This window comes from Drosophila santomea, chromosome 3R (genome assembly GCF_016746245.2).
Source record: "Drosophila santomea strain STO CAGO 1482 chromosome 3R, Prin_Dsan_1.1, whole genome shotgun sequence".
NCBI lineage: Eukaryota > Metazoa > Arthropoda > Insecta > Diptera > Drosophilidae > Drosophila > Drosophila santomea.
Genome location: NC_053019.2, coordinates 26922574 through 26937353, shown reverse-complemented (window position 1 = coordinate 26937353; position 14780 = coordinate 26922574). Strand labels below are relative to the sequence as shown.

At 49.8% G+C, this 14780-nt stretch overlaps 5 protein-coding genes across 6 annotated transcripts in view; 4 read left to right on the top strand and 1 right to left on the bottom strand.

Annotated features, from left to right (window-relative positions):
- Positions 1-286: 286 nt before the first annotated feature.
- On the top strand, positions 287-3377 carry LOC120454684. Its single transcript, XM_039640202.2, has 3 exons — positions 287-872; positions 924-2204; positions 2259-3377. Exons 1-3 carry the CDS (start codon positions 439-441, stop codon positions 3280-3282), a joined length of 2739 nt encoding a protein of 912 aa, XP_039496136.1. The 5' UTR covers positions 287-438; the 3' UTR covers positions 3283-3377.
- A 157-nt stretch (positions 3378-3534) lies between these two features.
- Positions 3535-7010, top strand: LOC120452981. The gene is made up of 4 exons (XM_039637478.2): positions 3535-4257; positions 4315-4477; positions 4544-4742; positions 4794-7010. Exons 1-4 carry the CDS (start codon positions 3708-3710, stop codon positions 6879-6881), a joined length of 3000 nt encoding a protein of 999 aa, XP_039493412.1. The 5' UTR covers positions 3535-3707; the 3' UTR covers positions 6882-7010.
- Positions 7011-7939: 929 nt separating this feature from the next.
- LOC120453215 lies at positions 7940-8875 on the top strand. Its single transcript, XM_039637805.1, has 3 exons — positions 7940-8444; positions 8505-8646; positions 8707-8875. Exons 1-3 carry the CDS (start codon positions 7940-7942, stop codon positions 8873-8875), a joined length of 816 nt encoding a protein of 271 aa, XP_039493739.1.
- A 738-nt stretch (positions 8876-9613) lies between these two features.
- LOC120453213 lies at positions 9614-10624 on the top strand. The gene is made up of 3 exons (XM_039637804.1): positions 9614-9868; positions 9923-10229; positions 10284-10624. Exons 1-3 carry the CDS (start codon positions 9614-9616, stop codon positions 10622-10624), a joined length of 903 nt encoding a protein of 300 aa, XP_039493738.1.
- Positions 10625-10880: 256 nt separating this feature from the next.
- LOC120453010 (protein similar) overlaps positions 10881-14780 on the bottom strand; it is a 64673-nt gene continuing 60773 nt past the window's right edge. For both annotated transcript variants that reach the window (XM_039637525.1, XM_039637524.1), the window contains exon 12: positions 10881-12565. In XM_039637525.1, coding sequence (XP_039493459.1) covers positions 11936-12565 — 630 coding nt within the window. In that variant the 3' untranslated portion in view covers positions 10881-11935. The remainder of the gene's footprint in view (positions 12566-14780) is intronic.

The following is a 14780-nucleotide window of genomic DNA, read 5'->3' as shown; positions in this document are numbered from 1 at the left end:
AGCTCTAAACAAAATGCAACTAACTATATCTAACTATAACTATCAAGAAGATAAGAAAAGAAAGCAGTTTATACCTACGGTCGGAGTTCATTTCTAATCTTAGTGTTTGAAGATTGTGCACAAATGTTGGCAGTTATGGAACTAAACAAGGCAATCTCTTCCGAGTTGATAAGTAATTTGGCTTATTAAGTTACCAAATCGAATAGGTAGATACAAGAATTGTTGAACCCAAGTGACCTTTGCCACAGCTCTGATTTGACAAACTCTAGTTTACACATTTTGCCATTTTATTCACATATCTGTTCCTGCACACATCGCTTTTATTCAGACTGGACTTTTATAAAAAAACAAATTAAATAAGTTTTTAGCCAAATCTCTAGAGAGTGAATGAAATTTTCTACTGATTTTAGCTATAGTTAGTTACCCAACAGCATCGACATGACGCAGTACTATGTCTTTGACGTAATCCTGGTGAACTCCACCTTGCCAGTCCCCCGGAAGTCGGCAAGTTTCAGTGCTGGTTCGAGGCCCATCTACTCGGTGCGGCTGTTCGAGGACTTCGAGGAGCTGTCCATGGAGCGCATCTTCGTGGATCAGTTTCCCGCGGATGCATTGGGTGGCTTCACCACCAGTCCCTGCGAGCTGATAGGCGCCCTCACCTCCAAGGGCGTGGGCGTGACGCTCAAGGAGAACGATGAGCTCATTGGATCGGGCAACGCCATGCTGGACACCCCCATTCTGCGCCAGCTCACTGACCCCACCTGCTCGGTCACCCAGAATGTTACAGTAAAGCTGACCAAGGGGCCCAAGGCCGACCGAGTGGGTGAGGTGGAGCTGCTCTTGAAGATCAGCTCCGCACCACCGGAAATAAAGTAAGTAGTGGTAGTGGGTAAATGTAGCATTTCAATCACAATCCTCCTTAGCCACGGGCTGCTTCCGTTTGGCTGCTATGACGTGTGCAGGCCCGTGGATCAGTCGATCAACAAGAAGGACATCATCTTCACCCTGGGTCGTTCCGGAAAGTGTGCCACGAACAGCTGCATCACGGACGAGCGCCTGATGTCGCACGCTGGCGCACCCTTCCAGTGTCCACACGCCGCCAGTCAGAATCAGGAGGGTCAGGACAACAAAGGAGGTGCCACCTCCAGATGTGGTTGTTTCCTCAAAGGAATGCAATTACCCACGGATGTGGGAACGCAGAAGAAGAGGGAAAAGGCGGCGCTCAAGAAGCTCATCGATGAACTGGGTCTGGATGAGATAAAGGTGCCCAGTCCTCCAGACTCGCACGAGAAGTCTCGCTGTTGGCACTGCAAGTGCAAGCAGCCGAGTACCAGCACGGACACCTCCTCCTGTGACAGCAATGAGTTTAAGGCGGAAAAGCCTCCCAGGAGGAGGAAGGCCCTATCCTTGACTGCCTCCATGGAGCAGGGCGCTCGCAGAAGGCTCCTGGGCAGTTGCCCGGTAAAAGAGCCCGTTCTGAAACAGAAGCCCTACAAGCCACCGAATCTCTGCCAGCTCTGCCGCTCCGACATCAGTTGGCTGCCCAAGATCTCCGCCTGTCCCTACTGCGGCTACAAAACCTTCGAGGACATACCATCCAGCGAGAAGCCATACGATCTCACGGCCACTGCCCAGCAATTGCTGAGGGACTGCCTGCGCAAGGAGCCCTGTGTATTGGACCAGTCCGGAGCGTCGGTGGATAATGAGGCCATGGGCGACAGCATCAGGAAATCCCTGGATAAGGATGATCCCAATGTGCCGAAGCAATGTGGCTGCCAAGGCGGAAAGCCCTGCACGCGATGTCGCATCCGGAAGCTCTGCGATAACTTCTTCAAGGAAAACGAGTGCAAGACGGAGCCACTGCCACAGGCTCAACCTCAAGCTGCAGCCAAATCCCAAACGGAAAAAAAAGACGTTAGGCAAAACAACTCGGACACCTCACTGCGTCGCTCTCAACTGGTGTCCATCTTCACGGAGATGCGGAACATGTACGGCAAGAAGAAGGGAGCCGACGAGGCGGATGCGGTGGCCGAGGAGCTGAGGAAGGAGTGCGATGCCGCCTGCCGGAACAGCAAGTCGTCCAAGGCGCGCCGGAAGGCCAGGAAGGCGCTGCAGAAGACGCTGGCCGAGATTGACAAGGCCTATCCCAAGCCACCCAAAATGCATTCCAAGAAGAAGCGCACCCACCACAAGAAGTCCCGATGGTGAGATACATTAATGCACATTGTATTCAGATGGATAAACCTATTTCCTTGCAGCTACACCTTCCTTAAGCTGAAGAGGGAGTCCAAGGATTCCCGCATCGGCCATGTGGACTGCATCTCGGGCAGCAAGCACACGGGCTACTGCAAGATTCCCTGCCACATGGGCTGGATGTGGACCAAGAGCGAGATGGCGCGCCACAAATCGTGGCGCCCAGGCGCCATTTCGCGTCCCATCCGCCAACTAATGTCCTACTTTCTGAAGGACTTCCCTGTGGATAACATCTGTCTGTCGCGTTACCACTACAGACACCGCAAGGGCCGCAAGGCCCAGGAGCTGGAGGAGCCACTGGTGCAGCATCCCACGCTGCACATAAGTCGGAAGGGAGATGAGTACATCATCACCTTGCGTCCTTTGAAGGATCCCAAGACCCTGGCCTCCAGTGCCAACCCTTATGCGGATATGAAGCCCGTAGTCTTTCGTATCACTAAGGATCCCATGGCAGCCGGACTCCGCCAGATGAGGGTGAACCTTCAGGACAAGGGCTTCGCCCCCTGCACTTGTCGTCGTCCGGTGGCCAGTTGCTTTTGCCGGAGTCACGTCGAGAAGAAGCGGATTCAGTACGAAGTGGAGAAGGAGTGTCGCCAGCGTGGTTGGCCCAACAACTCGGATACCTTCGTGTACTCGCCCAACAGCGACGACGACGACAGTGATCGGGAGTACGACTTTGGGGTTACTCCGCCGGCTGGAGTCATAAAGCCCGACCGGGTGCGTCAGCCGGACAGGGCGCACGCGGAAACGCAGTACGTGGATCACGACTGGGCCGCACCCACCATGTACCCGCATCCGGCCAACATGTTGGTCCAGTACGGCGGATGCGTGATGGGCGAGCGCAAGAAGATGTTCCCCTGGATCTTCGGCAAGGGCAATGTCCACGCGGATCCACCGAAGCCGCGCCTGCGTAATCCGCCCAAGAAGAAGCCGCGCAAGCAGCTGCCCTTCCGAAATGTCGGTGGCTACGATGATCCCAGGCGATTTGATCCAGCGCCATTGAACAGACCTTGGCACAGGTCAAACTAACCTCCAAGGCGGAGTCCAGTTGTCTTGATTTAAGCAAACACAAGTACACTTCAAATCTTTGAATAAATGACGGCTCCGGCAGAAATTGCCTGTAATTAAATTGTACTTTTCTTTGGGGCAGTAGTTGTACAATCTGTGGAAACTGGGATTTATTAAAACAATAGGATTCTATGCTAACCTAATTCCAGGTACCTAAACCCAGGAGGCCATGAGTCTTACTTCACCCGGGCCTTACAGGCGGATTCGGAAAGCCAGCTCATTCTCTATTGAAAGTTCAGGTCGATCGCTTCAGGCTCAAGTTCTCTACAAATTGCTTACTTTTATGTGAATTCTCGTGACGTACCTCGTGCTCTTTTTAAAATTATTTGTGCAACCAAATTTTTAAACTCGTGGACGACCCGGTTTTCGATTACCAACCAGCCAGGATGGAGAAGTTCGAGTGCAAGCCGGAGCCGGTGGAGCGGAAGGAGAAGCCGGTGGAGGAGCTGATGAACTGGGACACGTACTACAAGCACCGCGGAATGATCAGCACCCGGCTGGCCAGCTGCAAGGCGGACTACATGCACTGCTCCACGTACCAGGAGAAGGGCAAGGCCCCGGAGAAGGACAAGAAGGGAAAGGGCGCGTGCTGCTGCTCCTCCTGCCCCGTCAAGAACCGGGAAGAGGTCTACCAGCCCAGGTGCCCGGCTCCGGGCCAGAAGGGCAAGCCCAACCGGGACTACATGCGGTGCTTTGCCGCCAAGATGATTGTCCAGAAGCTCAACATGCCCGGCAGGGACTTCGAGTGCCAGGACAAGCTGCAGATCAAGGCGAATGTGTGCCGTGGCTGCAAGATCTGCCTCGACTCCAGCAGCATCAATGTCAACTGTCTGCCTCTCAATCCGGACAAGACATTCCAGATGGAGGCCGAGTGCCTGCAGAGGCAGCTGGCCGAAGGCATCAATATTTCCGTGGTCTATCTGCGCAAGGAGATTGGTAAGGCCGCAGAGATTCTCAGTATCGTAGTCAAGTCACTCACTTAATCCTCTCCAGCGCGAGGCTGCTACTTTCCACCGGCGGCGGTGGTCAGCCGCATGATCAACGAGTTCGAGGAGATCGTGCACGATGCCAATGTGGAGCTGACCTGCAAGGGATGCACCGTCGGCATAATGAACATCCGCTTCGCCATGCAGATGCGCTGCCAGACCCTCAAAGAGTAAGTAACGCCACCAGGACCTGATCCTCGAGCAGCCTGAATGCGATAGCACCTGAACTTCAATAGAGATGCGGTCGATGGACGATTGGCGGGCGGCCAGGAGCGGGGCTGTTTTCCGAACATGAATGTGGATCTGCAGGACGCGTCCTTCATGTCCACCTCCTCCATTGATCCCTGTGCGGGTTTCATGCCCAGTGATGCGGAGGTGCCGCAGGATTCGCCCCCTTGCAGTGAGGATAAGCTCCAGACTTTCGTTCAGTGTCAGGTAAAGCCAGACAACCAGCGTTCCTGATTATTTCTAAATGGTTATCCTTAGGATCCCATTCCCCGTTTGGTCGACATGGCTGGCCCCTATCCCGTGTACTCCTGTCCCAACGTGGACGACGGCTGTGTGACCTTCGAGCCACCGGCAGGTCCTGCCACGCAGTTCTCCGCCTGCCAACAGAACATTCTGGGTGAGGGTAATGTGAACCGGCTGTGCCAGAAGGTTTCCTCGCCAAAACTGCGCCAGATGCACATCAGCAACACCCGATCCTGCATCCTTTGCGGCGAGGATGTCTCCTGGTTGCCCAAGGTGGCCGCCTGTCCTAGCTGTGGCTACAAGCCAGTGCCGGAGTTCAAGGAGCGACCCTACGACGAGCAGGCCACCGCCCAGCAGATCCTGCTGGACCATCTGGATAATCCCGTGGAGAGCCTCAGCTTCGATATGGGTTCGGTCGAAGGATGTTCGGCACATGATAATCATGCGGATGCTCAACGCACCTCGGAAGCCTTTGAAACGATAGTGAAGGACTACCAGCTACTGCGGCGCAGCATTCGCGAGTCCAACACCAAAGCCACCCACTCGGACACCAAAGTTCCCATTGCTCAAGAAGGTCCATCGCAGCCGCAAGATTTGGCCAAGGTTTTTGCGGAGCTGCGGGATCTGTTCAATGTGAAGGCCGCGGATGAGACCCAGAAGATCCAGGACATCTGCACGGAGGCCTGTGCCATGGCCAAGGCGCACAAGAAGCGCCAGAGTCGTCCTGCATCGCCGGAAAGGACGAAGGCTGGCAAGGAGCTGGAGCCAGTGGAGGATGTCTGCGGCAAGCCGCGAAAGGCGAAGAAGCGTCGCCCGAGGGTCAAGCGACCCTTCAAGTCCAGGTACTACTCCATGTATCGCCCGGCGGAGAGACCCAAGCCAATTATGGCCACCCCGGTGGCAGACACAAAGGTTCCCGGCCACATGGGCTGGTTGTGGACCGCCCATCCGCTGGCCAACAAGCCCGGCTGGCGACCCGGCGCCATACGACGCTCCATACGCGGCCTAATGAGCTACTTCCTCAGGGACTTTCCCGTGGACAACGTGCCCGTGTCCAAGTACATGTCCTACTACAAGCACAAGAAGTCGCCCAAGTCGCCGCAGGGTGAGAAGGCCGAGGATTTGGTGCAGGTGCCCACGTTGCACATAGAGAAGAAGAACGATGTGTACACCATTACCCTGCGACCGCTCAAGGATGCCAAGACGCTCGCCCGCTCCGCCAATCCCTACGTGAAGATGAAGCCCGTGCAGTTCCGGATCGTGAAGAACCCACTGTTGAAGGAAATTCGCGACCTGAAGCGCTGCCTCAAGGGAATGGGATTCAGCAAGTGCTCCTGCCACAAGACCCTGATGAACTGCTACTGCCGCAGCTTCGTGGACAAGAAGAGGCTGCTGTACCACGTCCGCCGGGAGTGCGAGCGTCGGAAGATAGATTCCTGCGAGGATCAACTCGTCCTAACGGACACCTCCGACAGCGAGGACGAGTTCGACTTTGGGGTCACTCCGCCGGCGGGTTTGATGCGTCCGGAGCGCCTGAAGACCTCCCATGTGAAGCACTGCGAGACGCAGTACAACGAGAGTGACTGGGTCAATCCCAGCCTGTATCCCCACATGCCCGATGCCACGGTCCAGTACCAGAGCTGTGTGATGGGCGAGCGGCAGAAGCCCTTCAACTGGATCTATGGCAAGGGCGTTATCCAGGAGGAGCCCAAGCCGCCCAAGATGCGAAACATTCCGAAAAAGCCCAAGAAGAAGAAGCCCGTTCCCGGTCGTGTGGCTGGTGGTTTCTCGGGCCTGGATCATCAGGATTCCAGTGTCTACAGCCGCGTCAATAATGCCGCCATCCAAAACAAGGCACGACTGATCGAGCCCATGCGTAGTCCTCCCAGCTACAGCACCGACTCCGAACTGCCGCTGACTGGCAACCACATGCGCCTCCTGGATCAGGCCGCCTATCCGCCCACAGCACCACAGCGCCAGGAGCCTTGGTCCCGGGAACTGGCCAATGAGCGACAGCGCCAAAGGGTCAAGCGGAGAACGAAGAAGATGGTCCGATTCGATCCCACCCTCGGTCCCCACTCCTCCGACAGTTCCATCCGCTGATTTCGCCAATCCGGGTCGCCAATGCATCCACTTCCCAAACCCTTGTCCCAATACCATTTCAGCCTGGCCATGTTCCAATTTAAAGTCCACCGCGTTAAATTATAAGTTTTAATAAACGCAAAATTGCAATCAACGTGTTTACCTAATGAGGATTCTAACCGAAGCAGGTTACTTTACACTATCATCAACTAGCAAATAAACCATCTTAATAATAAGATACATATATTTTAAATGTATGTAGCTTGAAACCACTAATCATATGTGCTATAATTACCTTAAATGTGTTTATCTAACCTAAGCCCATCTGAACTCAAGCCCTACCCATCATTATACCACAGATCGTATTTCTCCTATGATTACTTCATATATATATCACTTTAAACTCGGGGTCGTTACTCCAGCGCTAGTTTGTTTATCTAACCTTAACACGTTAACGCACTTACCATCTAAAACCTGGTCGAAATGGGTAACAAGTGGGCTATTGCTCAATTGCGATCTGTTTACCCAACCTTCGTGGCTCTGCAAGTGACATAACTGCAGCCCATGAGTGAGTTCACTTCGCGGAATATGCAAATTTCCACAAATGTCTTTCTAATAAGGAGAGTTTATCTGAGATTGCCAGTGCACTGCGAGAAATATGCATTACCTATTACCTATTACCATTACCTATGCTATGTTATGTACATAGATTTTTCCAAGTGTGTCTGCCGTTGTGGACTGCTGCACCTGCTCTATCTGCGCGAATTCAAACTTGTTGAATCACTTCTTTGAGTTTGCATGCTTTCTTCCTTATCCACGGCGAATCAGTTATCGTTATTCCATCGATCGTTGGCCATTTGGCATCGCGAATTCGCCAAATTCCCCACTTGGGAGCCACGAAGCGTTGAAGAAGCGCCTCCGTCTTACGCCTTGGTTTTCCGACTAAATGAATATCATATCTTGATTGCCGGTGCGTGGGCCATGTAATTCTCCGACTCCGACTCCATGGAGTGGGCTCCCAAGCGAGTGCCGCGTTTGGGGGTGACAATCAGACGAATTTCAGCCGCTGGAGCGACAGCATGTGCTTGGTGCGGATCTTCCATGTGCTGGGTATAATGGCCCTGTTTCCACAGCTCGCTTTCTTCGGCGAAAGTGTCGATGGGAGTGAGCTGAGCTACGGCGATTTTTACGGCAATGCCAGTGCCAGAATGCTGCGATTCCGTGACTTTGAACCGCGACAGCACAGCGGCAGAATGGACGTGGAACTTGAGCTGGATGCAGGGGAGAATGCTGGACAGGATCGCGAGGGTCGTGGCTTCCATTTCCATGCCAGCGGCGAGGATGTGAGTGTGGAGTTGGAGTTCATCGTTCCCTTCCTCAAAGTTCCCGTGAAGAGGAGCATGCATCTGGCTCGGAATGCTGTACAAAACCTACTGAATCTGCGAACTGGAGCTTTGGTCAACACCGCAGTTGTTGTGGCCGCTGGAGCAGTTATAGCTGCTGTGGTTCGATTACTACTAGCCCCACTGGTGATCACCTCGCTGGGCAATGGATATGGCTACAAGTCCGCTCCAGACAGAGGCGGTAAGTTCATGTGGTATAAGTTCCTTGTGGGTCCAACTATACATATCCTTTGTGGAACAGTGCGCCGGCTGACTGATGCGGTAGAGTCGCAACTGGAGGAGTACAACATCGACGTGTCCGCCTGTGTGCAGCGGATGATCTGTCAGTATCTGCAGCAAAATCTATCATCTGGATATGCCCGGGCTCTCAATGTATTGACCAGGTAACTAGGAGTTTGATACCTCGAAGTTAAGAATATGTTAATCCACCTTCCTCATTTCAGCTCCTCCTGGTTGCATTCCATCGTCGATGGCACTGCAGTTTACCACGCCATCCAATCAGCCAGAAGTAGTCGCAGTTGTATCCACACATATCGCAGTTGCAAATGGCCCAATCAGCTCAACTGGAAGTCTGGGAGTTTACCAAGGGTTCCCGAGTTCTTCAATGGATAGTAACACCAAAAGTTTCATTCCGTAAACATTGTTATATTTAATTATTTATTGACTTCGAGATTAAGCATAAGTATTCGTAAGTTATTGTAAGATAGAGATTTTTAATAAAAAAGAACCATCCAAAATATTTTACCTGCTTTACTCCACGCGAATGTTTGCTTATATAATGGAAATGCCGGAAAATTGGATTAATTTCGGCCACTTCTCCCCCAATTAGAGAAGGTAGCTTTGCTATCTTCCGCTTTCATCTGCCGACACTCCTCCACTTCCTCCAGCTAATCGTTTTCGCACCTCCGTTGCTGTTATGTCACACTCGCCACTTTGCTGCATTTTGTTTCCCAGTCACGGGTGGCAACTGGAAACTGGAGTCGCAGTCCAAAATTATGGCAGCCAACAGGCAGCCAAGCGGTAACTACACTGAAAAACATTTCATATGCTTTGGATATAAGATATGATATGAAAAAGTAACTTTAGCTACTAATCAATGTACCAGTTCAAGTATATTTTTAAATTTTTATAAATAATTAATATCAGCATTTTCAAACTTAATATTTTCTACACGGGTTCAATTCGTGAATTTATTCCTTTTATCATGTTATAAATATTTTCCCTCAGTGCACACTTACTCCAGCCAAGCAAATCGACGGCGGTGGATGAGAAGTCTTTTGGTGACACCACCTGGCAAATTGATTCAAATGCTCATCGACTACGCACCCGAACGGATCTGCCAGCGGAGAGATGAAGCTATTGTACCTGACATGTGCCCTCCTGGCCAGCTGCGCCGTCATCTGGGCCGCCAGTGGCGAGGAGGACTCTGAGCAGGAGGAAGGACCGGAGAAGCTTGCCAAGCAGCACGGAACCCGGCCGCATCCTGGACAAGGATTCAAGCTGATATCCTTCGATGCAGTGGGAAAACACATAGCCCTGGGTCTGGACTATCTAGTGCCCTTTCTGGAGGTGCCTGTCAAGCGAAAGCGCAATGCTCCACCAAAGGTAATGGGCAACTATTGTGGGGAAGGCACAGATTTAAAGCATTTCTCTTCACAGCCTTTGGTTGTCGTGAACTCCGCTGCTGTTGTGAGCTGCGGTCTTGTGGTGGCCGGTGGAGTCCTGGTGGGTCACCTCATCCGGAGCCTGGGACTGGAGGCCATCACAGGACATGACCAGCGTCCTGTTTTCGGTAACTCTTCTACACACAAGCCCATGTCTTCAGAGGAAGAGGAGACAACATCCACACCAGCACCTAGTTCTACTAATGCCACCGCCCGGGGACTTTTCGATGATAACCCCAGTTTGCCGGGAATCTTGGACAACTTCAAGCTGATTTACCGCAATGAAACTGGAGATCGAGTGGGTAAGTTCAATAGATAGATTCCTTACAAGTTCTATTTATTTTGTTTTTAAATAGCCACCACTCTTCCCAACATTCTGGGCATAATTGAGCGGACCTTCCTCAAGAGCGACGTGGATCTAACCGCCTGTCTCCTGAAATCCATTTGCACTTTGACCCACAACGCAGGGGAAAAGGTGATCAAAGGACAGGCTTCGGACTTCGAGCATCTGCTGGATGGAGCCACCAAGTGGTCCTGGCTGCTGTCCTGGTTGGATCAGTCCGCTTTTCGAGACGCCATCGAAGCAGGAAAGGCGAACTTGCCCCATCACTGCGCCATCAAATATCCGGAATGCAAGTGGGTAGCGCCTGAAGAGCAGATCATGGAGCTGTTGCGAAATAACGTACAGTTCAAGTAGCACATTTATTTATTTAGTGTATTAAGTAAATGTAATTATTCCTTATTATGTTTAATAAGACTGATGTTTTCTTACCAAATTTTACATAAATTCTACAGCGTACATAATACTACTGCCCTTGGTTCGTGTCTTTGCTAAGCGTTGAGGCGAATTAAACGTCGATGGCGAATTTATTTGTTCATTTGAATTCATCCCACTAAATTCTGTAGAAACTAAACCCACTTCCTCCCAAGTTCAACAAAGAATCGCAGTTGTATGCATGCAACTTTCATCGAAATGAATTCTAGATTTATTTTGCCAATTAATATATTAAAACAAGTTTGGAAACACTGAACATTGATTGAATTTGGATATAAATTTGGATTTAAGCAAGCAAACAGTTTGTATTGTATGATGCGCCTTAGACAGAATTATAACTAATTTACATAAAGAATTGGTAATCAGGAATAAGAAATCCGTAAGTGATTGAAAATGTTTGACACAAAGTAAATTTATAGAAATGCTCAAAAGTATAGCCTGAAGTTAAGATCAACTGAATGGGTTACAATTTTCACTTAGTTCAATTAGTTAATGTTAAAAATATTATAATTACTACAAGCATTCACTGTAGCACTTGAAAACATTGAAATTAAAATCTTAAACTAAATATTACATAACTATATAAGATTTTTTTTAGTTTTTTTTCTATTTTTTTAATATTTATTGTAAAACGTGTTCAAAAACTTTTTTTGTCGTCACAGCATTTTTGCTTGAAAGTTATAAAACAGAATACAACCATCACCAAAAAACTTCTTTGAGCCTTCCAGCAAAAAACTATGAACATTTTTCAACGTTTTTTTTTTTCTCTTCTTGTAAACTATAGGTTTATATTTATGTTTCGACTGGTTTTCCACCTCCTCTGCTATGTTGCTCCTCATCCATTTGTTGTGTAAAACGGTTTGCATATAGAAAAACATTAAGACTAAATTACATACGTGTATATTCTTCTGTTCTAGGCAGTTAACATGGCTACAAAACTATTCAAGTGTGATTAACCCTTCCTGTTTGTAAATGTGTCGGTTAGCATGGGGTCGGTGTCGCGGCCAGGGGTCAGGGGTCAGAGGTCAAGTGTTCGATCTGGTTTGGGGGTTGGTGGGCATGGGTCCTGTCCGGTTGTCAAGTTGGGTTCGTACTTTCACGCAAGGCTCAAAATCAATCTTTTGGTTAGCTTCCTTCTCGATGCTCAGTTTAATTTCAATGTTTTCTCTCTAGTCCTTCGCCAAAAAAAAATGCCTACTGTCAAATGCAGTGCATGCTACTAAAGTACTGAATCTAGGCGATTTCTGGCCAACCCAGGACCTGCTCCAACTGGTTCTCGCTGAACTCGAAGCCACCCTCGCCCATGATGTAGTCGTCGTTCACCAGGTCCATCATCGCCGGCGTGTGCAGCAGTGGATTGCTGCTGTCCAGGAACGAGATGGAAGTCTTCCTGCTGGGGGCGTTACTGCCAGTTGCGCATCCGTCGAGCTCCTCTTCCAACGACTTCTGGCTCACTGGAGTCACCACTTGCGAAGGGCGTGCTGCACACTCAACCTGTTCAGTGCTGATGGAGCTTGGGAGCATCCTCTTACGCGGTGACCCTGATGATCCATCCACCAGGCTGTTCTCGTCGATGCCGCTGTCGCTGGAGGCATCCGTGTCGCAGGTTGTCAGGCCAGGGGGCACGGAGTCATCAAGGGAAACCACTGAACCGGTCTCGCCGTCACCTCCGCCAGAGTCGGAGCCTCCGAAGACTGGAGACAGCTGAAAGTTGGTGCCACTGATCAGCGGGTTGTGGTGGTAGTCCCGCAGCACCGACGACGTGGACGTGTGACAGTGCAGGGGCAAGCCATATTTGCCCAGTGGAGTTGGCTGCTCCAGGGAGTTGTCCTCATCGATTATCATTGCCTCGGACTCGTCATTCTGTTTTTTGGGGGGCAGAAACGAAGAAACAGAAAAAGTAAAAATTAGCACAGTTTTGAGATAACATTTTTAAATATTAGAACACAAAGTTGGTTTATTTATTTCTGTATAGGAAGCACTCCACTTTTCTTTAAGTACACAAGGATTAATTAGTACACATTTGTTTGGGTAAATGGATCGATTTTCTTAATTGCCTTACTTAATCCTTACTTATTTGTATTCATAACTTATAGCTTACAATTGAAATTACAATTATGCCTTAAGTACCGCAATCTGTGCTTAAATTAATTTAAATTAACCGATTTGCAGCCAAGTTACTCCCCGATTCCCCCAGCAACTGAATCCCTGGAGAACGCAACTTGCTACTGTGTTTTTCGTAGCTATTCCTATGCAAATGTCGGCCTATTAACTCGATGGGACCTGCAAAGAAATTTTGATACCTTGACAGTAAAGCGAAAATCGAGCGGAAAAACAGACCTAAGTCGGAGCCATGAAGATGCTCAAAGTCACTCGTTTAAACAAGCTCAAGCCTTAGGAGTCCCTGTGGAAAAGCCACGGGAAAGCCGCCAACGGCAGGCAGTGAAAAGCCAGGCCGCAAAAGTCCACCCCTCTCGGGGCTGGGAAACCGGCAATAAATCATATTTTAATGATGGTTGGGAATGGGTCCTGCTGCTCGCGCTGAAACAGAATCCAGCGGCGGGACATTATTATGCTCTGGATTGCGGATTGACACAAAGAACGCCCCCACTTTCGCTTTGAGAGCCACCAGTCCGTACCCATTTCCATTCCCGCCAGTCTGACTGACAGGAAGTGGGGAATATATCAATTTCGACCGCTGCCTGCATTTCTTATACAGAGAAAGTAACATGCTAGCATCGAATTCTAAAGTACATTAATAAATGTTGATGTAAACGTTCATATTTAAAGATAATTGCATTTTCTCTCTGTGCCGACTTTGACAACGGCCGTGACGAAGATAGAGCTGCCAAGAATTACCCGAACGGGTGTGATGATGTCCAGTGGACAAGGGTTCACGTGCAGTCCATTGAATCGCACCCCTGCCCTCTGTTTGCCAAGCTTTCAGCAATCTTCGACTGCAGCCAGTGCTAATTGCAGCAATTACGAAAGCGAAACTGAAGGCGAAAGTGCTGTAAGTTGAGCGATGGACAAACAATGTAGGCGACAAAGAAAGTGAAAGTCGGAGCCACAACATCTGTGCCAGCCCAGAACCAGCTCCCGCGGGCACATCATCGACAGCGATGGGGGGAAACACCCAATAACATTTATGCCCGCCCCACGGACGACAGGGCGTATGCGTAACGAAATGATGAGCAGCTCCAGTGGCACGCGCACTGCCCCCCAGGACACAGGAGTCGTGTACTAGGCCTATTGTTTGATATATTGTGTGGCATGCCAGCCAGAACTCAGCTATTGGTCTAATATGCTCTAATAAATTATTAAAGTCAATTGGTGCCACGGAACAGGCGAAAACTATTAGATAAAGACGGCATTGTCCTGGTAAAGGTTTCCGGAAATGCCAGGGCATTACGATAATTGCCAATCCTCCGCCGCTCCATCACTTTGATGTCTTAGAGAGGAGCTTTGGGCCGACTTTATGGCGGATTTCCCCAGTGTTTCTGCTGTTCTGCTGAGTTGGCTTTGCAGGACTCTGCGCCTTTAAAGCCGCCTAATTGGATTCTCTTTTTTTATGGCATCGCATTTCAACGACGCCTCGTTGCGTACGTGCCACGCCCATGCGGCGTTCACGAAAGTCCAATAGAAAAACAAAAGCAATTAAAGCGAAACTTTGCTTTCACTTCGGCCGCGTGTTGCTGCCAAGTTTCTGCAGAAAAATCTGCTGTCACCGCACAATAAAAGAGAAAAGTAGGCAGCAAAAGTACTTAAGGACTACTGTAACATTTTCCACAACTCGACTCTTATTACGTAACGCAACGCAACGCATAGAAAAACTCCTGGGAAAACGCACGAAAGGATTGCCTACTTATTTCCCAGGCCCTTCATAACGAGGTGATGTCGAAATTGAAATCGAAATTGAAAACTGTGGCCCGAAATCAATAAGCAATAAACTTGAATAACTCATGCAGCCATCTCGTTCAGTGAGACAACGTGGCGTATACGTAATGCAATTGTCGCCAGGCATATTTCCAAAATTGTTGGTAAGCTTTCCTTTTAGAAGTAAAATTTGGCACAGCGC

What these genes read in the sequence shown, in the direction of transcription:
- LOC120454684 (XM_039640202.2), top strand. Translation starts at nt 439, where the DNA reads ATGACGCAGTACTATGTCTTTGACGTAATCCTGGTGAACTCCACCTTG. An exon ending in TCCGCACCACCGGAAATAAA is followed by an intron (nt 873 to 923) that starts GTAAGTAGTGGT and finishes AATCCTCCTTAG; the next exon opens with CCACGGGCTGCTTCCGTTTG. An exon ending in CACCACAAGAAGTCCCGATG is followed by an intron (nt 2,205 to 2,258) that starts GTGAGATACATT and finishes ATTTCCTTGCAG; the next exon opens with CTACACCTTCCTTAAGCTGA.
- LOC120452981 (XM_039637478.2), top strand. Translation starts at nt 3,708, where the DNA reads ATGGAGAAGTTCGAGTGCAAGCCGGAGCCGGTGGAGCGGAAGGAGAAG. An exon ending in CGCTGCCAGACCCTCAAAGA is followed by an intron (nt 4,478 to 4,543) that starts GTAAGTAACGCC and finishes GAACTTCAATAG; the next exon opens with AGATGCGGTCGATGGACGAT. An exon ending in AGACTTTCGTTCAGTGTCAG is followed by an intron (nt 4,743 to 4,793) that starts GTAAAGCCAGAC and finishes GGTTATCCTTAG; the next exon opens with GATCCCATTCCCCGTTTGGT.
- LOC120453215 (XM_039637805.1), top strand. Translation starts at nt 7,940, where the DNA reads ATGTGCTTGGTGCGGATCTTCCATGTGCTGGGTATAATGGCCCTGTTT. An exon ending in GTCCGCTCCAGACAGAGGCG is followed by an intron (nt 8,445 to 8,504) that starts GTAAGTTCATGT and finishes TTTGTGGAACAG; the next exon opens with TGCGCCGGCTGACTGATGCG. An exon ending in GCTCTCAATGTATTGACCAG is followed by an intron (nt 8,647 to 8,706) that starts GTAACTAGGAGT and finishes TCCTCATTTCAG; the next exon opens with CTCCTCCTGGTTGCATTCCA.
- LOC120453213 (XM_039637804.1), top strand. Translation starts at nt 9,614, where the DNA reads ATGAAGCTATTGTACCTGACATGTGCCCTCCTGGCCAGCTGCGCCGTC. An exon ending in AGCGCAATGCTCCACCAAAG is followed by an intron (nt 9,869 to 9,922) that starts GTAATGGGCAAC and finishes TTCTCTTCACAG; the next exon opens with CCTTTGGTTGTCGTGAACTC. An exon ending in TGAAACTGGAGATCGAGTGG is followed by an intron (nt 10,230 to 10,283) that starts GTAAGTTCAATA and finishes GTTTTTAAATAG; the next exon opens with CCACCACTCTTCCCAACATT.